The sequence below is a fragment of the Puma concolor genome, chromosome E4 (genome assembly GCF_028749965.1).
Source record: "Puma concolor isolate L17-30 chromosome E4, mPumCon1.1.hap2, whole genome shotgun sequence".
Classification (NCBI taxonomy): Eukaryota; Metazoa; Chordata; class Mammalia; order Carnivora; family Felidae; genus Puma; species Puma concolor.
Genome location: NC_141683.1, coordinates 47,063,077 through 47,085,340, shown reverse-complemented (window position 1 = coordinate 47,085,340; position 22,264 = coordinate 47,063,077). Strand labels below are relative to the sequence as shown.

At 39.8% G+C, this 22,264-nt stretch overlaps 2 protein-coding genes across 2 annotated transcripts in view; both read right to left on the bottom strand.

Moving 5' to 3' along the window:
• LOC147572642 (uncharacterized) overlaps positions 1 to 12,231 on the bottom strand; it is a 319,037-nt gene extending 306,806 nt beyond the window's left edge. Inside the window, exons 1-2 of the mRNA XM_086694156.1 lie at positions 10,671 to 12,231; positions 10,081 to 10,266 (exon numbers count right to left, since the gene is read on the bottom strand). Of these exons, the coding sequence (XP_086550282.1) occupies positions 10,081 to 10,266; positions 10,671 to 10,729 (245 nt within the window). The 5' untranslated portion in view covers positions 10,730 to 12,231. The remainder of the gene's footprint in view (positions 1 to 10,080; positions 10,267 to 10,670) is intronic.
• A 1,991-nt stretch (positions 12,232 to 14,222) lies between these two features.
• The window catches only part of LOC147572641 (uncharacterized), a 37,308-nt gene continuing 29,266 nt past the window's right edge, over positions 14,223 to 22,264 (bottom strand). Inside the window, exons 5-6 of the mRNA XM_086694152.1 lie at positions 18,773 to 18,855; positions 14,223 to 14,437 (exon numbers count right to left, since the gene is read on the bottom strand). The gene's annotated coding sequence lies outside the window, so the exon portion shown is untranslated. The remainder of the gene's footprint in view (positions 14,438 to 18,772; positions 18,856 to 22,264) is intronic.

The window sequence follows — 22,264 nt, the reverse complement described above, 5'->3', positions numbered from 1 at the left end:
CATATTCTAAAATTTTGCTCAGGTTTTTCTGTATCTCTGCATTTTTAGTTGAGCAAGGGCTCCCTAGTTATCACTTCATACTGATTCTATTTAAAGTTAGAGTTTTAAGCATGTAAAACAGATAAATCAACAGCACCTATCACTGCAATGAGGCTTTCTTTAACTACTGGAAAGCATGCAGGTGTAAACTTAAGAATAAAAAGAATTTGTGGGTTTTTATTCTTCTAATAAAATGAATTCAATAATGCATATATATATTCACTGCATTGTATGAGATGGTTAATGTACACAGTATATTTTATAAAAATAGATTCATTCAAATAAATACACCCTTATGGATTTCAAATAAAAAAAAAAATTAAGTAATGGATTTCTTGCTTAGCCAACACCAAAATTGCCAGTCTGAGATTCTGTGTAATTTAAGCCTTTTCTAGGACTTGGGATTAACCACTGCCCTAAGCTGGAAATAAATGTACATGGCCAGCTTTGAAAAACATAGCTGAGCAATCTCACGTTTTTTGAGCTGTAAGGTATAAACAGTTCAGCCCTCCAGGAGATCTCAGATCATGGCTTTATTGAGCTTGGTTTGTCTGAGACTGATGCTTTAGGACTGTGATGCTATTCACAGTAGCAAACATGCTACCGCATCTTTGGGGAAAAGTAATTATTTCTGAAGTTGTATGAACACTACCCATTAGTACCATGTACAAAAGACTCTCAACTATTTGGCCGTTTTTTTAGTGTGACCTTATTGCCTGGCAGGTACAAACTTGAAGATTCACCGACTTTGTTATCACTTGTCTCTCCACCCTACCTTACCACCACACCTGGGTTATAGGTCAGCTGGCCCTCAACGTTGACTCGCACCTCCTTCCAAAGTGCCTTCTTGTGTTTCTGAGACTGGAAAGTGAAAAGCCACATCTCCCAGACCACCCAGCAGCCAAAGTTTTAGTTCTAATTCGTTCCACTAATCAGAAGTACTGGCACAAGAGCTGGAAGATCAAGTGAGCTGGAGCACAAGCTTTGGCCGTTTTGCTCTTTCTTTTGGCGGACGCTGAGATGGCCATATCTGGTTTTTCTGGGGCAGTTTCCTGATAGTGACAGCTCCTGATAGTGCTGACCTTCTTCTCATGCTAGCTTTGTGATCCTGACAGTGATGGCTTGGTCTCAGAGCCAGCAGCTGGCACCTCAGCTTCCTGGTGCAGTGGGAAAGAGGTCTCCTGAGCAAAGAGCAGTCTCTCCGTTGGTGGTCCAGGCAGTGCGTGGCTTTCCAGGTTGTTCTTAAAAGCTCAACCTGGAGGCTGTTTCTTCAGCCCTCTCAGGGATTCTGTAAGCCACATACTGTAGTTAATCCCTTTCTGCTTAAGCCAGCTAAAATGGATTCTATTCTTTGCAACTGAACCCTGACAGACACAACCCTTAACTCCTAACTACTGAGAATCTCTTCCATGCTGAAATTGCTTGGGAGATAGGATTATTCATTCAATCAGCACACAAACTATGGGCCTGAAACTGTTCTAATTATGGGACTGCCATGATAAATAAGGCAGATAAGGTTGAGGGCTCAGAGAGCATTCTTTTAAGAGAGAAAGACAGAAATTCACCATGTAAACAAAGAATAATTCAAAATATGTGAAACGAACAATTTCAGATATAAATGTAATGAAGAAATGAAATCACAGTAACATGATAAACTCTGCAGGCAGGGAGAGTCATGTTGGGTAGGGTGATCAGGGAAGGCCTCTTTGAGCAAGAGACATTTGAGTAGGAACCTGAGTAACAAGCTGGGGTCTACCCTGTGATGACTTGTGGATAGAGCTTTCCAGAAGCAGGAACTGAAAGAAAAAGACAGGAAGGTGAGGATGAGCTCAGGATGAACAAAAGGCAGAAGAAAGGGTATGACTATAGCTTAATGAGGACAGAGAGACAGGACAGGAGCCCATCTCATTTATTCATTCATTCATTAAATATTTGCTAAGCAGTTACTATGCACAGGGCTCTAATCTAATTACTGCAGTGAACAACAGAGACACAAATTCCTGTTCTCCTGGAGGTTATATTCTAATGGTGGAAAAGGAAGGTAAATAAACAGGTAAAACATATATTGTATTAGATCAGTGTTTCTCAACCAGGGATGACTTTGCTCCCTAGGAGATATTTAGCAATGTCTGGAGATAATTTTGGTGGTCACAACTGGGGAGGGAAAAAAAAGGGTTACTAGTATTTAGTGAGTAGGAAGCCAAGGATGCTGCTAAACATCCTACAAAGCACAGAGTAATCCCCAATAACAAAGAATTATGCCAAAATGTCAACAGTGCCAAGGTGGAGAAACCCTGTATTATGTGGTGACAAGAATTATGGAGAAAAAAGGTAGAGAAAGGTGATAGGGAAAATCAGGGGCAGGGCATAGGAGGGCAGGGCACAGAGGCAGTTCAGGGAAGAATGCAATAAGAATATAACATTTGAACAAAAACCTGAAGGAGGCAAGGCAGTGTGCTGTGAGGATATCTACAGAAAGAACATCGCAGGACAGGAAAGAGCAAATGCAAGGGCCTCTGGAACAAACACGTTTGGCAAACTCCAGGGTAGCAAGGAGAGTGATATGGCCTAGTGAGCCATGGAAGAGAAGCAGAGATGAAATTGAAAAGGCTACCAGGGCCCTGAGTTTCTGCTTGTGCTCTGAGCGATCAAGAATCAATTACTAACTCAGATCAGTTAAAGAGCTTTGGGCGGAGCAGTGACACAATTTCTGACTTCTGACTTCGTTTGCAACTGGATCACACTGGCTGCTGTTTGGGAAATGATTCATAAGTGAACAAGGGCAGACAGCAGGGAGACCAATTAGGTCACATTTAGTGGATTGCGACAGAAAGAGAGGCGTAAGGATGACAAGAAAACTGTAGCATGAGCAAGCGGAAGGTCTGAGTCGCTGCGTACTGTGATGGGGAGAGTGGGGGGTGGGGAGCAATTGGGGAGGTGGGGGAGATCAGGCATTCTGTGTTGGACATGTTGAGTCTGAGATACCTACTAGAAATCCAAATGAGAATGTCACCCACAGTAGAATATGAGTCTGGATTTTGGGAGAGAAGCCTGAGCAGGATATGTAAATCTATTGGAATCAATGAATAGACGGTACCTAAAGCCACAGGTATACAAATCACTAAGGAACTGAGTACGGAGAGAAGTCTGAGGACTGGAGAGCTAAGCAGGGCCCAGGTAATGCAGAATATTTATCAAACTGCTACATATATATGGTCCAATATTTTGCTAGAAAAGACAAGTCATCATTTTAAATAGGAATCCTGCTTATAAAATGTATTTTTGTTTAACCTTAATATTATCATCTTTCAAATCAGTTCTCAAAAGTAGATAATTGGTGCTATAAATTCCTTAAGAAAAGCCTAAAAACACGACATTTAAAGTGACAAAATCATAGGTTACTGAAATTGTTAAAGAATTCCATATTTAGACCATAAAAATCACCTAATCTGAATCCGGAATATTAGGAATGGCAAAACTGAGGCCCCACAAGCCAGATCATTAACTAGTGTGACTTTAGAGTGCCATTTGCCCAAAGTCACATGGCTAATTAGGGGCACAACCAGAATAAGTAGCTTAATCTATTTCTTATTCCTACACTCTTCCCACTTTGCCAGGTTGAGAAGTCAACTCAAAATAAAGAAGAAACTCCTCTGGAATAGTATCAGGGAAGAAATTTGATTTGTTTGCAAATATTTCATATTCAACAAACTCGTCCTATAAACAGCCCATAGCATGAAGCAATGCACCTCTGTATCTGTAGAAGAGTAAGAATCTATCTTGTGCACTGAACTCAACAACGAAACACTAACCCTATTTGGGAAGGCAAAATAAGCCCTCTGGCAACTAGCCCTGTTGCCCTAGCAGCTAGGAGGAAGGTAAGGAAGTGAGTCAACATGGGGATGTGAGTTGGTTAGCCCAAGATTTTGTTCCTACCCTGCAATAAACAAGCCAACATTGAGAAAGCTGGTATTTACCCTTGATGGGCTATCCCATGGGTGCTGTTGGTGCAACAGTAAGAGAATTAAAAGTGTCTCTGTGCTTTGCCTACTCTCCTTTCCATTATTGTCTCAAATAACACTCACAAATATATACATTTATTTCCATGGAACAAAGCAAAGTGGATTGCTATGGCTCCATTAGACACAAAGGAATAGAAACATCAGAAGGGGAAGTGAGCTGGCCCAATCACCTTATGAGTCAGTGGTGGAAGAGACAGCATTCTATCCTGAAGGTTAGCCACTGACCATATCCCTCCTCTGTTCTCAGTAAGCAAACCCAGAGAGACATAGCAGAGCTGGGTCTGGACTAGCCCAGGGAAGGGGGAGATGAACAAAACAGCTTACTTTCAGGCAGTGAGTAACCCAAATAGCACACCCAGGGAATGCAAATCAAAAACCCTCAGACTTCAAACCTCTGCTGTGTATGCCAAGGCTCTCCCTCTTAGATGATCTTTGGATTCTATAGGACAAAATCTGGGCTACTTGCTTTTTTTGTTCCTTTTAAAAAAAGTTCCCTTAAAAAAAGTCTCCTCTGGACATTTTTTCAAAATAACTATGGTTTAAAGTTGCTTTCTGGAATTCTATTTACTTCCTCCATTCAGTAGAACATCACTCTGGGGACAGGAAATCTGATTTAGTAGGAACCTTCTGTTGAAAAAGAGAACTACTAACATCTTTGAAAAATCAAAGGGTGCAATAATACATTCCCAAAGCAAATCCTTTAATGGAAAAGTCCCTACTGCTGTCTTCTGGGAAATAGAGTCCTTAAGCAAGTAATCTGAATTCTACTGCATTATTTCTCCATGTGATAGAATTTTGCTTATTTTCTAGGCCATTCTTGGAAAAGTCTTTTCACATTTTACTCACACTTTAAGGCTAAGCTCACATGCAATCTCTTCTCTGAAATTTCCCTGATTATTCCTTTCAGGCAAAGTGTATCTGTGCCTAAATTCTTCCACTAGACTGGAATGTCCTTAAAGCCAGGATTCTATTCTTTATTCAATCCTGTACTCTCTCTATAGTATCTAGCATGTACTTCTGCACAAAAGTAGGGAAATCTAGAAGGAAAAGTTTACTTGCCAACCACATTGAAGGGGATATTGCTAAAAGATTTTAAATATGTGAGTGGAAAATGTAAATATGCCCAGAAAGGCTACTACCAAAATGGGTACTTTTAAATACATTGCATGTCATGATAGGTGGTCAAGTAGAAAGTGGATGATAACTCTTGAGAGATGCTATCGAGGCATTCTTAGGGCAGATGGGGAGGTAGATCAGATGACCTTTAAAGCCTTTCCAACTCTAGATTTCAAAATGATTTGTTATTTATTTATTTATGTATTTATTTATGTATTTATGTATGTATGTATGTATGTATGTATGTATGTATTTATTTATTTATTTATTTAATTTTAGAGAGAGAGCACAAGTTGGGGAGAGGGGTAGGGGGAGAGAGAGAGAGAGAATCTTTATTATTATTTTTTTTAATGTTTATGTATTCTTGGGAGAGAGGGGGACAGAGTGCAAGCAGGGAAGGGGCAGAGAGAGAGGGAGACAAAGAATCCGAAACAGGCTCCAGGCTCTGAGCTGTCAGCACAAAGCTCGATGTGGGGCTCAAACTCAGGAACCATGAGATCATCTCCTGAGTTGAAGTTGGATGCTTAATGAACCGACTGAGCCACCCAGACGCCCCTAAGAGAGAATCTTAAGCAGGCTCCATGCTCAGTGTGGAGCCTGACACAGGCCTCAGTTCCATGACCCTGGGACCATGACCTGAGCCGAAATCAAGAGTCAGACACTCAACTGACTGAGCCACCCAGGTGCCCCTTCAAAATGATTTTTAAAAGTTTTTGCCTTAACTGAATATTACTACTTAACTATTGCCTCCATGGACGCTACTTCTACAGCAAGCAACTCTTGAAGCTTTTCCAAACAGCCTGATTAAAACACCCGGTTTATAGCTTCTAAGGAATGCATCCTAGGAACCTCCTAACTTTGATGTAATCCCATCCTCACTTCACTTGGTCATCACAGAGGCCCATGGTTCAGGAAGTTTACAGAGTGGTTGGAACCTAGACCCTTTAACTCTCAGGAATTCAGGAATTCAAGTTTATGTGCCACGTTTGTACTCACTTGCTGGGTGTCCTTGATCTCTGCAAGTATAAGTCAGATCCAGAAGCGAGTCTAAGAATGATTATCCCAATATTTACCATTGCTGCTCTTTCTCCATCTTGTCAGTGGGGAATACTGAATGGACTTTGGTTATCACCATTCTTGCCCAATAAGTGCCAGATTAATGGCACAGAGAAAAGGTGGAAACATGCTCCTCAAATATCCCACACTTCCTGCTGATTAGTGCTCTTTAAGGTAACATCACTGTCTGGAAATATGCACAAAATACTGTTGAAAGAGACTATGCCTAACACTATGGAGTAAGTGGGATTTCAGACATCAGTGGGGTTTGGAGACTAAGTTAGCAAGAGTACTTCACTATTGTCTGTCTGTCTACCAACCTGTCTACATTCTAATCACAGCATGTATCACAATAACGTTGGTCCCTATGTGTCGTAAAAGCAAATTTATATAAAGCAAACAGCTGAAGGGATGCAAATTAATCAGGACCCAAATAGCAATATTATAATATGGTAAGCTATTTCTTTATCCTAATTTTTTTTCTAATTTGAAAGAAAAACTTATAAAGCAAAAAATACCATAACAGACCTGTCACATATTTCTTTTTACCAATCTACTTCACAATATAAGTCTTTTTGTAAGATTAATACAACTTTCCCCAGCTAGAGGTTATTATTGTCAATATAAGGATAAATAAACACCTCCATAGTAAATCCCGAAGTATAATTATCACAAATTACTTCAAGTAATTTCAGCTAGTGGAAAAACAAGTTCTCCATTTGAAAATGATCTGTGATGTTTTCAAGAGCTTCTGTGGCCTCAGTGGGAAAATAGGATCTGCCTGAGTATCTGTGGAAGTAGTAACAGTCCAAAACAATCAAACGACCTCCTATGGTAAACAACGCAACAAATGAGAGCAAGACCATTACTGCTTGTAAAGACTTCTAAAAAGACTTCTCCCGTGATATCATCGTCAAACACCAGAAGATATGATGTTGATGCACTGCGTATATATGAATATAATGAAAAAGCATATCCTAAAAGGGTTGTAATGAATATAGCAAATGGCTGAAACCCTGTTATGAGGAGTAAAGATTTATGTATATATGTATATATGAATGTTTTTATTCATTCATTCCTTCATTCGTTTATTTATTTTCTATATATTTCCAAACCCTCCTTGATTTCCCTGTAAATACCAGCTTTAGGCTTCTACAGCATAGCACATGGTGATTCTTTATTAAATAATTGCCAGGTTGAATTTAAATCAAATATCTACCAAATCTGGTTAATCAAACACTACGAATTCACTCTTATGCTGACCTAAAATGAAAGACGTCAGGCATCTCACCTCAATTGCTATAAACCTGGTGAGTTTATTCTGAGACAGATGACCAGAATCAGATCAGTTACGGGGACCTCAATAATTCATTGTGAGGCTATAAAGGAGGAATCCCATCCCTTCATTTTCCTGATGAAAATCACTGACCACAGCGTGGAAAAATCCCAAACTCAGCACCTCTGCTTTCTTTAACCAGTCTTGCTGGCGTCCTGGCAGACCAATTTGGAAACCATGATTAATCCTCTGGTAAACAGAAAATAGGCTCTGGAGCCAAGAGAAGCCAAACCTGAGTCACTCTCTGGAGACTCTACCCTTAGCCCATTTAACTCTACCTCCTCCTCCAGGAGTTGGCTAACTTGCCTGGTAATTTTTAGCAAACAGAAAGGTCTTTCCTTGGTGACAGAAGAGCCCAATGAAACAGAGATGAAAGCGTCGCTGTCACTGACCACGAGCTGATATAATCCACATATATGCAAGGGTTACCATGTCCTGTATGGTTCAAATGAAATTGGCTGGAACCCCAAGCTACATGGAATGGAAGACCCAATATCCTGCCCAATTTCTCCTGGGGTTGCAGGGAAGGAGGACAAGGTACCTAGATGGCTCTGACTTAATTTGGTCTGCCATCCACCTCACCACCACAGAAGAGCTACCATTGCCGTTGCCTCATGCTAGACATGACCCTGCTTCATTCACACACACCCCTCACTTTATGTGCCTTCCCAAATATCACTGACTCAAGGCTCTCGATATAACTAACTTTTATGGAAGATTCAAGGCAATGGAGAAGACTTACATGGAAGCACCAAAAATCATTTAAAAGTGAAAATAGAGGCAACTGAGTGGCTCAGTCAGTTAAGCTTCCGACTTTAGCTCAGGTCTTGAGCTCATGGCCCGTGAATTGGAGCCCCGGGTCAGGCTCTGTGCTGACAGTTCGGAGCCTGAAGCCTGCTTCAGATTCTGTGCCTTCCTCTCTCTCTGACCCTTCCCCACTCACGCTCTGTCTCTGTCTCTCAAAAATGAATAAATGTCAAAAAAAATTAAGTAAAAATTAAATAGCTCTGTTCTTAAAAGCCCTTCAATCACCCTCACCCCAGAAGTTTCTTACCTGGGGTCCTTTCTCCTCAGCTTCTGGCCTCTGCTCTTGCTTTCTCTTCTCTACTTCCTCCCTCCCCTTCTTTCTCCTGCTAGCCCCTTCCCCTAAATTCTGTCCCTTTATTATGTAAGTGTTACTTTGATTTCCCTGTCTATTTGCAGACTTTGTCTTCATCTTGTCCTAAGAAGAACTTTATGAGCAGGTATTCAAATACATTTATACACACCTACACACTTGGATGAGCACACGTGCGTGCACACACACACACACACCTGTGATACTCAGAAAATACAAGAGCTGGGCTATAAGTTCCCAGGAGCTATGTCTATAGAACTAGAATAGGAGAACTTAACAGAAAGAAAGAGAGGTTTTTAAGTTGTGTTTTAATTTTTTGGTAGGAGTATGGCCTTTCCCTTACTTTTCTAGGGTGTACTGCTCACTGGAAATATTAAAGATTCTTGACTGCTATGTAATTCTGAAGCCCGGTGGGCAAGCCAGCTCCTATTATTCAGCACACAGACCCTGTGCTTCTGACAGCTCAGGTTATGGCTTCCCCCAGGTCCACATGCTGTTGCAGCATCTACACTTTTGCTCATTCGCTCTCACCCCGCCACACACACACACACACACACACACACACACACACACACACACGCACACACATGCACACACCTATTGCCTCCTGGAATGCTTTTCCACATTTCACTTCTCTGAATCAGATCCATTCTTCAAAGTTTTTCTGCATAAAGTCTCCCAGATCGTGGCCTCTGAGTTTATTCTTTCTCTGACTACTCATTTCATTTGCATAGGTATTCCTCCCTATTAATGACTTGCATTCTCTGAGGGCAAGGACTTTTGTCCAGCCCTTTCTACAAAGACCCATATTAACTAGCACCATTGTAGACATGCAAAAGATGCTTAGCAAGTGGTCGATGGAATTAAACAGACCACAAGACCTTTGAACCACAGTGTAATTAACCATCGCATAATCAACCACAAATATTAACACACCTTTTTGAGGAAACCCAGATCCATGGAAATAGCACTATACAGCAGATTTTAGCAGTTGCTAATCTCAAATCTAATAGTTACCCTTTTGGTGACCCTGAGTCAGTCATTTAACTTTTGTGAGCATCATTTTTTTTTCTTACTTGTAAAATAAGAAAAAAACACCTGTGCGGCCAAGCTCCCCTAGTAGCTGTTAAGGATTAAATGTAAATACAGTGCCCCCCCCTTATCTATAGGGGATATGTTCTAAAACCCCCAGTGGATGCTGAAACGATGAATAATACCTAACCCTATATATACTATGTTTTCCTCTACATGCCCACTTATAATAAAGTTTAATTCCTAAATTAGGCACAGTACGAGATTAACAACAACAATGAAATAGAGCAGTTATAACAACATGTTAACAAAAGTTATGTAAAAGTGCCCTCTCTCAAAATATCTTCTTGTACTGTACTCACCTTTCTTGTGATGATGGAGAGGATAAAATGCCTCCAGGATGAGATGAAGCGAAGCGAAGTGAACAGTGAACCACGCAGACGCAGGTGTTGTGATGTAAAGTTAGGCTACTATTCACCTTCCAATGATTCGCCAGAAGGAGGATCATCGGATTCCTGACCGCTGTTGCCAGCAATGGCTCATGGAAACTGTGGAAGCAAAACCGCGGATAAGGCGGGATTACTATATATATGAAAAATATATATATATATATATATATATATATATATATATACACACACACACACACACACAAATATATATGTATACGAAAAATATATATATATATATGAAAATAAATATATATATGAAAGTGATCTGAGAAGCATTGTGCGCAAGAGAAATAAGTTATTACAAGTATTACGATGTCCCAGGTATTATAAAAAAGAGCTCTAAATTTTTATCAAGTAGCATAGATTACAGATAGAAAATCTTCTCATATTTATTCTGAAGCGTTTCCCGTAAATAAACAGGAATACGTACTTTCCAAGAGCATTTTTTTTATCCATAATGGAAGATTTATTACAGCTCTGTAATCTCATGCAAATCTTACCTATAAGCAAAATATCTCCTGGTTGTTATTTTTCTTCCACCCAACAGGATTTGTTTCATTTCCTGCAGGATTAGCTATCACAAGAAAATCAAGGTATGTAAAGGCCATCTTGGATGCTAACATTATGAAAATTATTACACATTAACACTCAATAACAAACTGTTAGGAAAATGTTTCAGGTGTGGCAAATTTTACTAAACACAAAAGAATAACTAGTTTTAGAATTTTAAAATAATAGCAAGCATATTTTCTTATTATAAGAATTTAGTGAATTTTTAAGTACTTTATCCTACAGTCTTTTCTTATTTGAGTGTGTATTAGTTCCTGTGGCTGCTGTAACAAATTACCACAAACCTAGTAGCCTAAAACAACAGAAATTTGTTGTCTTACTGTTCTAGACACCAGAAATTTGAGAACCATTTTGTCAAGCTGAAATCAAAGTGTCATCAAAGCCATCCTGGCCCCCCGTCCACAGGCTCTGAGGAAGAGTCCATTTTTGGTCTGCCAACATCTGTGTGGCTGTAGGCATTCCTTCACTCCTGGCTCCTTCACTCCAGTGTCTGCCTCCTGGGCACATAGCAGCCTCCTCTTCTGCGTAATATAACTGTCTCTGTCTTATGAGGATACTTGTGATGGCATTGATGTCCCACTCAGATAATCCAGGATAATCTCTTGTCTCAAGATCTTTAATCACATCTGCAAAGACCCTTTTTTTCCAGATAAGGTAATATTTACAGGTGCTAGGGATTAGAATGTGGATCTTTTTGGGGTGCCATGTTCAGCCTAGCACACAGTTCTCAAACTTTAGCATTTATCAAATCATCTAGGAAGCTTGTTAAAACACATATTGCTGAAACCCACTTCCAGAGTTTCTGTTCAATAAGTGGGGGATGGGGCCTAAGATTTTGAATTATTAGCAAATTCCCAGGTAATGCTGCTACTGCTGCTGGTGGTCCCAAGCTCACACTCTGAGAACCACTAGCTTAACCAGGTCCCACTTGCTATCTAATGCTTGAAAAATTATCTTCTTGTTTAATTTCCCCACCTCAAGCTGTATGTCATCAACTTTTCATAGGCCTTCTGTACATATTCTAACATCACAGATGTTGGCAATAACAGCACAGCTGACACCCGTTTCTCTTAGATACTGCCATGCTTTCTTCTATTAGGGTTCTGCAGTGAGACATATCCAGAGATCAAATTTTTTCTTCCATGGACTCATTTGATGCTCCCATTGGTTTCAGTGAGAGAAAGCATAGGATTTAACAACACACACTCCTTAGTTCAGCAGTCAAGGGGCTCCATAATATGACTTTAAGTCATGCCTCCCACTAGATTACTTGCAGGTCCCCAAGCACCTTCTGCACACCTCTCCCAAGTGGGAGACTTCCACATGTGGTTTCAGCCAGAAAAAGTATCTGCTCATCACCTATCCAAAGTTCCATCTATGTTTATCAGACCTCTGATCCTCCATGAGGTCCAAACCAACTACCTAGCCTTTTCTGTTCAGATCAACCTGGTCTCTCCCTCTGCACAGAACTTTCTATAGCACTTCCTTTGCTTTTGGTGATAACACTATTCTCTTTTGAATCCATGATTACCTAAGCACGTTTTTTTTTTTTCAACGTTTATTTATTTTTGGGACAGAGAGAGACAGAGCATGAACGGGGGAGGGGCAGAGAGAGAGGGAGACACAGAATCGGAAACAGGCTCCAGGCTCTGAGCCATCAGCCCAGAGCCTGACGCGGGGCTCGAACTCACAGACCGCGAGATCATGACCTGGCTGAAGTTGGACGCTTAACCGACTGCGCCACCCAGGCGCCCCTACCTAAGCACGTTTTAATCCCTCCATGTCTTATAAACTTCTTAAGGGCAAAGATTATTTCTTGTTTGAAAGGGCGGGCCTACGCCGGCCGACTCCATCCTGTTCCGTGTCCTTCACCTTGACCACACCTCCTCCCCTTGAGTAAACCCCCCTCACCTGCCTAACAGGACTCGGACCCTTCCCCAGGACCCTTCCCCAGCCAATCGGCTGAGGCCATAGCCATTACCTCACCAACTGCCCCCAGGCCCCAATAAAACCTTTGTCCTTTTGAAACTCGCTCTCCTTCCCTGGTATCTCACCGCTGCGTCGGTGCAGGTAGGGGATTGAGCTCGAGCTAGCTCGAATAAAGGCTCTTTGCTTTTGCATCGGACTCGGCTCCCTAGTGGTCTTTGGGGATCACGAATTCTGGGCATAACAGTTCATTTTTATTTCTTTTGTGGCACCTAGTACAGTGATAAGTGTTTGTACAATTAGCAACAGAATTTTGTTTGCTGTTTCTCCCTTCCTATCTGCTCTAATCTCTTTGCAGTTAAAAGGTACACAGGTGCAGAAGTTGTGTTTTGCTTTGGTGACCCCATACCACACTTCTTTGGGGGAACTGCTCCTACCTCATCCCAACTGTGTGGTTCTGATGCTGATTGCTAATCACAGTACCCCATCACATAACGCAGACTACTCCCTACCTTTCCCACAGACATGAGCCCCTTTCTCAGGATTTTTTAACTAAGGTCTAGAGAAATGAGGCTTCTTTCAGGGAGAGAAGCTGGGGGATATGTCAGCCTTGTGAGGAAAGCGGGCTTGAGAGAATGAGATTAGCATACAAAGAGATATAATGGTGTGTAAAGGGAGATGTGAGTCCTTGTGCCATCAAATCCCCAGGCAGGCTCTGTGGTTCCTGCCTCTCTGGCAGTTAGTTATATTATATGAGCGAATATGGTTGCCATTTTGTCTACTCTGGTCCAAGTTAGAGTCTGTCACTTGCAGCCAAGAGTCCCGACTACTCTGAAAGGCAGAAGAACTCATAATCCTTTAGTAATTCTTGCAAGAAGAGCAATACCTCCACTGTCCTGATCAGAGTTTCTAACTCCCTGTGTATATTACACCACACACTGACCTTGAAGACATGCGGTATAATGGAAAACTATATATAAGTAATTGTTGTTAACCCAAGGCAGTAGAAAAATAAAAACAGAAAAGTCCAACTCTTTCCCTTCAGGAGAAATTTTCACAGGAATCTTGGTGAGGGAGGCCAATATTCTTAGTTTTACGTTGAATAATTTTAAAAGATAAAAGCCAGAGAGGTCACATAGCCTGGTTCTCTCTTTCAAGAAACTTAGATCTAATAGAAGAGGGAGACATATAAACAAATTAAAAACAAAGTATATGAATACTGGGGTAAGAGTACAGACAATGTGCACCATGGGGCACAAAGGAGTGGGTATTTCAAGCTGGAGGCATAAGAGAGAAAGGACTGACTTTATGGAGGTAGCAATTCTTGTACCCTGTTCCTCAGGGTGAAGACAGCCTTATAACATCAAACTTGTTCTTGCTAAACTTCTGTTCCTTCACGTGAATAGCATTTATCACTCAGTCAACAAGCATTTATAAGATACCTATACAGGTGAGTATATAGGTGAGTTAAGTAAGACAAGGATCCTTTTCTCAAGAAGCTCATTATGGAAAGAGACAGAAAACCTCAACTTTTAAAGTACAACATGGTTAGAAGATAAAATGATAGGGTGCCTAGGATTTTCTTCCCCCAGAATGGATGGGGGACAGGAAGGGGGTGGGGGAAGTGATGAAATAAGGCTCACCATGAGATGATGATTGTTGAAATGAGGTGTGGTGGCTTTGCAATGTGTCAACTTGGCTAGACTGAACTTCATTTCCCAGAATTCTCTTCTCTCTGTGTTTCTGGTTAGGGTGACCCACAGGAACCATTCTTGTGTGGAATACGGGGAAGGGAAGTAAAGCTGCAGTTATTTTTATAGACATACATATTGTCATTTATCTGCTCATTTACCAGATAAGCATGAGACAGTGGATAGGCCTGCATCTGTTCCACCTACTCCCTCCAGTTTCTCCAACTCCAGAGCAAGGTGCATGTATCTAGCTCTGTGATGAAGAGACCCGAGTTCAGTAGGACACCCACACTACCAAGGTCAGAGGCAAGATGAGTTTCAGTCCATCCTCCACCTTCCCAGCTCCATCTTGTTCTTGCTTTCCTCCACTTTACACCCATCTTCCCCTCCTCACTGCCTGCCCTGGGCACTTCAAATTCCAGCCTTACAAACACCATTTAACCATGTCCCACTATTGCACGATTGCATATGTACAAGCATACACACATATATATGTACACAGGTATCCCCCACTTTTGAAAGTGTATGTAATACCACTTTACTTTGACAAAAGACCTACATTAGTACCTATTTTTTCTAACCAAAAGAAATTCTAAGAGGATTTTTGCTTTTACAAAAAAAAAAAGGCAAAAAGCAAAAATAATGTTCAGGGTTTGTTTTTCAGGGAGCCATTACAGAGGCAGTGTGCACCACAAGCAGCGAGAGCGGCACCGCTAAGCTCCTTCCCTGGGGAACCACACTCAGCATCAAGCTGCCATAGGTTTGAACTGTGTCTGTGAGCATCTGTGATTTCTCTTGATTTTATTTTGTGCATCCTTTGGCAAGATGTGGCTAAGGTATCAGAAAAGCCTAAGAGGGGTTATTTTTTAGGTCTGGGAACACTCAAAAATTTTTCCACATAAATTCATGGCAACTGCTTTTTTGCTTTATACACCATTTTGGTTTGTGAATGGCTTCATAGGAATTCTACTTTTGAATTGCTGGGGAAACCCGTGTTTAGAAACACACACACACACACACACACACACACACACACACACACACATCCTATTGGTTCTCCTTTACTTATTGAACTCTGATATACTGGGTGATTAGTACATTGTGTTTATTATCTTATTCTCAATTTTTTGACTATGTTTGAAAATTTCCCCATTAGTATTTTACATCTCTATGGAAGAATTGAGTGATAGGATGTGTACCAGATGCAGTAGAGGTATGTGAGCACAGCCATCTCAGGCATGGAGGAAGGAGCACAAGGGTCCTTCTCACTGGCCAATCTCCTTGTTTGCTTCTTGCCTCATCAGTCCCTCCTTATGTTCTTTCCTGGCTAAATGCAAATCAGCTTAATCTCCCTAACCCTTCTCTCTAAGAATCTACCCCCAAATTTCAACCAGCCTGCCTGTAGCATAATTCTTAATTCTCCATAAATATCTCTGTCCTCTTACTGGATTTCCAAAGCTAATCCTTTCTAACTCCAAAGCTAATCCTTCTGACTTCCAGTTTCTCTTGGTCATTCATCCTGGTCCCTAAACACAAAAACCAGAGCTGTCTTAGATACCACCTCTCTTCCATACAGTCTTTGGCCATATCCTGCCAATTTATTTCCACTGATCATATGTTCTAGGTATCACAATACTCTCTCTTCTCTTCATTATCTTGCCCTTTCTCATCATTCCTTTATTCATTCCACAGTGGTTTTCTAAGGACCTATTATGTAGAAAATCTTGAGATAGATTGAGGGAGGAAATATATCCTTATCCTGTATCATTGCTTTAAAATTTACAGTGTGTTTCATTACTTATAGTATAAAACTCAAGCTTTTGGACTTCAAGGTCATCTAAAATCTGCCTCTGTCTGTGGGAGATGTGACTTCTCCTGGGGTGAAAAAACTGCCCAAGAGTCTTTGGGGAAACACTGTTTCCAGAACAAGAGCCTCCTTGGAGATCAGGCTGGGAGAATGTTTGTCTTCCTGCACCATTCTGAGTCTGGCTGAGAGTTAAGAGAACACAGCTTTTAATTTCTTTCTATGTTAAAAAACAAAACAAACAAAAAAACAAAAAACAAAAACAAAAAAAACCCCACACAACTGTAATTATACACATGATATGTATTCTCTTTTCCTAATTTCAAAAATACAAAGAAGCAAAAAGAATAAAACAACAGTGACCGACACCACCACCACCCAGAAATAACCACTTTTTGTGTTTTGGTGAGCCTTCTTCAAGAATATTTATAGCTTTCATTTATAATACTTTATAAAAATCTATAGCTTTAATTTGGATAACACTGTACATACTATTTTCTAATCCATATATTTCACTTAACAATTTGTTGGAGCACATTTCTATGTCAATAAATATATCTCATCTATCATTTTTAAATTTTTTTTTTTTTTAACGTTTATTTATTTTTGAGACAGAGAGAGACAGAGCATGAATGGGGGAGGGTCAGAGAGAGGGAGACACAGAATCTGAAACAGGCTCCAGGCTCTGAGCTGTCAGCATAGAGCCCGACGCGGGGCTCGAACTCACGGAGTGTGAGATCGTGACCTGAGCCGAAGTCGGCCGCTTAACCGACTGAGCCACCCAGGCGCCCCTCATCTATCATTTTTAAAGGTGGCATGCTATTCTATTATATGGACATAACAATCTACATACACACTTTCCTTTGGGGGGGGCATTTAGGTTATTCTGATTTTTTTTCTACAACAAAAAGCTTTGCAATAAATATCCTTATAGATGAATCTTTTTCTGCATCCTCAATGTTGTCCTTAAGATAAGCTTCTAAAAGTAGAATTTCTGGATCAAAGGGATTATGTATTTTAAGGGTTTTTATATAAGACCATGTCTTTTTCTGAGGATCATTTAAAACACTTATATAGTATTTCAGCAACATGTCAATGATATAAGGAGTCTGAAAGTGGCAGAACTATACCTAAGATGCCCTTAATCACTCACTCTCGAAGGATATTAGAAGTTAGGCTAATTAAGTCTTTTGTACAATATATATTACCCTAATAGATTGAAAGACAAGAGTTTAATTTATGTGTAGGTGATATACTCTTAAAGAATTTTACTCACCATTTCATAATATTACTTAATTTTGCTTAGAGTTTGTTAAATAGACATTTGGGTTGCTATTGGTTGTTTTTTTTTTTAAGTAGACATCTTTGGTTTTAGCATAATGAGATAGTCATAAGTTTGTGATGAGATGTATGGCAGAAAGCTTTCACTCTACCCTTTTATAACAATAGAACTTACCTACCCAACTAAGAGCTCTTTTACTCGCCTCTCTTGCAGCTAACTATGGCCATGTGATTAAGTTCTGGCTAATGATATATGTGCCCTCCCTCTGCCCTTCTTTGCTTCCCACTGGTTGGAATGCAGATATGTGACAAGGTACGAGGGCAGCCATATCAGACCACAAGATGGAAGTATTATGTTGATGATGACAGAGTAACTAGTCCCTTGCACCGTGAAACTGCCAACTCAGCCCTAGTCTACTTAAGCTTGACTATTTTGGGAGAAAGAAACAAATTTCTATCTTGTTTGAGACCATTATTTTGACCTTTGATTTAGCCGCTGACCTCGTGTCCTGACACAGACAGTAGATTTAGGGACCTTGACTATTTTCATTGCCTACTACCAAAAGAGTCCAACTGACAGATTCAAATTGTAATGATGACTTTTTTAGGTTAAGGGACAGGAATATTGTTAATAATCAGTAAGCAAAAGCCAAAATATTTTGCCAGAGAAATATTTGTAAACTCACCATCTAATGAGCTTTTCCTTTGAATCAAAAATCCAGTTACATAAAGTAATTATTTGGCTTATTGCCTTTTTTGTTTTGCTTCTACATTGTATAAAAAGTTAGATTCAATAAGCATGGTTTAATTTTATTCTTAATTTAATTCTTGTTTAATATCTGTGATTCTATAGATTTCTTCAGTGTGCTTGATGTTCAGCGACAGTATAAAGATAAAAAAGGCTTCAAATCATAAAAATTAACTTGACTTAAATTGCATATGAAAATATGCAAACATTACTGTTTTATAAATTCTAACTGTACTTGTGTATTACCCCTCTAAAATGATTCAGATACCACTAACTAAATGATAATTTTATAGTACCCAATAAATATGTGGAGTTGATGATTTTTATATCATTTTAGAGGTAAGGAACATCAGAAGACAGAAGCAATTAGGTCATAGATGAATTGATTTGTAGTCCCTGGAGACTTACTATAAGTAACTCTTACATAACATTTTCCACTATATATACATATATGTCTATACCCATGAATACATCTCCCGCTTTCATTTCTTTCTTCCTAATAGCACCCAGATTTCCTTTTGGGGAAGAGAAGTCTCCTGAGTAGTGTTCAGTCCTACTGAGGACTGAGGAGGAGTTGCATACCTCCATGGAAGCTGAAAAGACCAGATCACCCCAGGCAAGGAGCAGGCATATGAGGAATTAGCCATCAGGTGCTCTCCCCTGGGCTTTTGAAACATAAGAAAGACAGAAGGAAACAGCAATGACCACAAGAAGTATTCCAAAGTGCCTAAAGTATCAGTCCACTTTCAAGCTTTATTCCCCAATATCCTATCAATCCTGAGTACACCATCAGCAGCAGAAAATTCTTTTGTTTCAATAAATATTCTTTGGCTTAAGGAGAGTATTTGTTAGCAGCAGACAAGGGACTCTCACCACCATGTAATCTCTTATCACATATGATATAACCTCTCTTTTCTTGGTGAATAATCTTTGCTAAAAGCCTAAATGAATGAAGAAAATACATTCAAAATTATACTGGAAGTTTTATAGGGTATAAACATATCTTTTGTTGTTGGCTACATCTCCAGAATTCAGTATATATATTTTGGTTTTCTTCCTTTTTGTTTTAAGCTGTAAATATTTTCTGTCTGAAATGTTAAACATATACTTCAAAATATAGGTAAATTTTTATCCTTGAATTATTCCTTTTTTATACACTAAGTTAATCTTGTGAATCAATCTGTGTTCTTTAAAAATGATTAGCAGGGGCGCCTGGGTGGCTCAGTCGGTTGGGCGTCCGACTTCAGCTCAGGTCATGATCTCATGGTTCATGAGTTCGAGCCCCACGTTGGGCTCTGTGCTGACAGCTTGGAACCTGGAGCCTGTTTTGGATTCTGTGTCTCCCTCTCTCTCTCTGCCCCTTCCCTGTTCATACTCTGTCTCTGTCTCAAGAATAAATAAACATTAAAAAAATTTTTTTTGATGATTAGTAAATATAATGATACAGCTTCTGTCTCAAAATTTATATGTTCCACACAAGGAATCATAAACTAAGTTGGGACACAACTTAATTGTTAGAACCAGTAAGTCAGCAGGGCACCTGGGTGGCTCAGTTGGTTGAGCATCCAACTCTTGATTTCGGCTCAGATGGTGATCCTGATCTTGTGGGATCAAGCCCCATGATGGGCTCTGCGCTGAGCATGAAGCCTGGTTGGGGAATTATCTCTCTCTCTCTCTCTCCCTCTGCCTCTCTTCCCAACTCACTCTCTCTCTAAAATAAAAATTTTAAAAAATTATTAAAAAAAAAAAAACAGTAACAGCACTCCTAATGGACAGAATTATTTGCCTCTTATTTGCATGGCTTTGCATTTTACACATCAGCCAAGCAGGAACCACTGGTTGCTAAGCAACAGCTTTCCTCTTGATGACCAGAAATAGAATACATAGAAGGGCAATTTCTAAAATACAATATCCATATATATAAAAAGTTAAAGAGAAACTCAGCCCCATAGTTTGGCTGTTCACCCAGAATGCTTGTCATGAATATTGAATTCATAATGACTGTGTGTGAATTCTGAATACATTTGATCATGAATTCTTCAGTAACTCTATCATCTTGTATTTTCTTCCAGTATCTCTCTTACTACTGAAAAACCATAAAGTAATACAGAAACCAGGTTTTGAAGCAAATTTCCATAGAAAAACTGTTTGTAAACTATACATTTAGGTATTGTTGAACCAAGTCATTGCAAACATAGCATTAACACTCCTGTTGCAATGCTGTGTTCTTGTTTAAAATTACATATTTAATCCTCCAACAGGATATATTCTAACCAATTTATAGTGATTACCAGAGGGAAATGGCCATTTGCTTTTTCCTATATGTATTCTTTACAATGAAAATAATAATTGCTAGTAGTTGCTGGGTGTTTATGAGGTGCTGGGCACTGTTTACACTCATTCTATGTATTGTCATATTGGTATTCCCCTTTTGGCAGATAGCTCAAAAGAAGTTGTGTAACTTTCTCTAGGTCATGTATGTAGAAAGCAATAGAGATCCAAGATTCTTTTCTTTTCTTTTCTTTTCTTTTCTTTTCTTTTCTTTCCTTTCCTTTCCTTTCCTTTCCTTTCCTTTCCTTTCCTTTCCTTTCCTTTCCTTTTCCTTCCTTCCTTCCTTCCTTCCTTCCTTCCTTCCTTCCTTCCTTCCTTTCTTTCTTTCTTTCTTTCTTTCTTTCTTTCTTTCTTTCTTTCTTTCTAGCTTTGAGAAAGATATAGAAAGCAAGCAAGGAAGGGACAGACACAGAGGGAGACAGAATCCCAAGCAGAATTTGCACTGCCAGCACAGAGCCCGATGTGGGGCTCAAACTCACAAACCACAAGATCATGACCTGAGCTGAAGTCAAGAGTCAGACACTTAACTGACTGAGCCACCCAAGTGCCCCTAGAGAGCCAGGATTCTAATCAGAGAGACTCTAGATCTTTACCACTTCACTCTTCTTTTTATAAAGCGATTCATGTAATACCCCCCCTTTTTTTTTTAAGTTTATTTATTTTTGAGAGAGAGAGAGAGAGAGAATCCCAACCAGGCTCTATGCTGTCAGCGTAGAGTCTGATGTGGGGCTCAATCTCAGGAACTGTGAGATCATGGCCTGAGCTGAAATTGAGAGTTGGATGCTTAACTGACTGAGCCACCCAGGTGCCCCTAGTTTATTTATTTATTTTTGAGAGAGGAGCAGGGGCAGAAAGAGAGAGGAAGAGAGAGAATCCCAAGCGGGCTCTGCATGGTCAGTGCAGAGCCTGACATGGGGCTTGATCCCATGAACCATGAGATCATGACCTGAGCCTAAATCGAGAGTTGGATGCTCAACCGACTGAGCCACCCAGGCACCCTACCTACCCATCTCAGGCCACACAGAATTATATCTGGGTGTTCAATTCATTAGCAGCTTTTAACCTATGAATCAATTTTACATCAGTAGGATTTAAGAGCATAACAAATCTAACAAGTGTATGAGGATCAACATGTGGGCTGATTTTAGTCAACAGAGAACTAAAATTATGCCAATTCAACAGAACCTGGGGCCTCATGCAGTGTTTACTCAAAGTAGATCATGCAGTTACAGAACTTTCTAAGGAATTGCTTTAAATAAATACTATTTCTGGGAAATGGTTTCCTTCTCAAATGTGTATTTTGTAACTCTTAAAAAAATTGACTCAGTAGACTAAAAAAAAAGTGAAAATAAAAAACAAATTATTTTCATTTAGAATACTTGATAATAGATATCTGTTCAAGATGCACAAATAGCATTTGGCAAAGTACAACATCCATTCATGATAAAAACCCTCAATGAAGTAGGTTTAGAGGGAATATATCTCAACATTATAAAGGCCATATATGAAAACCCACAGCTAACATTATATTCAATGGTGAAAAACTGAGAGCTTTTCCCCTAAGATCAAAAACAAGGAAGTCCACTTTCACCACTTTCATTCAACATAATACTGGAAGTCCTACCACAGCAATCAGTAAACAAAAAGAAATAATAGGCATCCAAATTGGTAAGGAAGAAGTAAAACTCACTATTTTCAGGTGACATGACACTATATATAGAAAACCCTAAAGACTCCACCAAA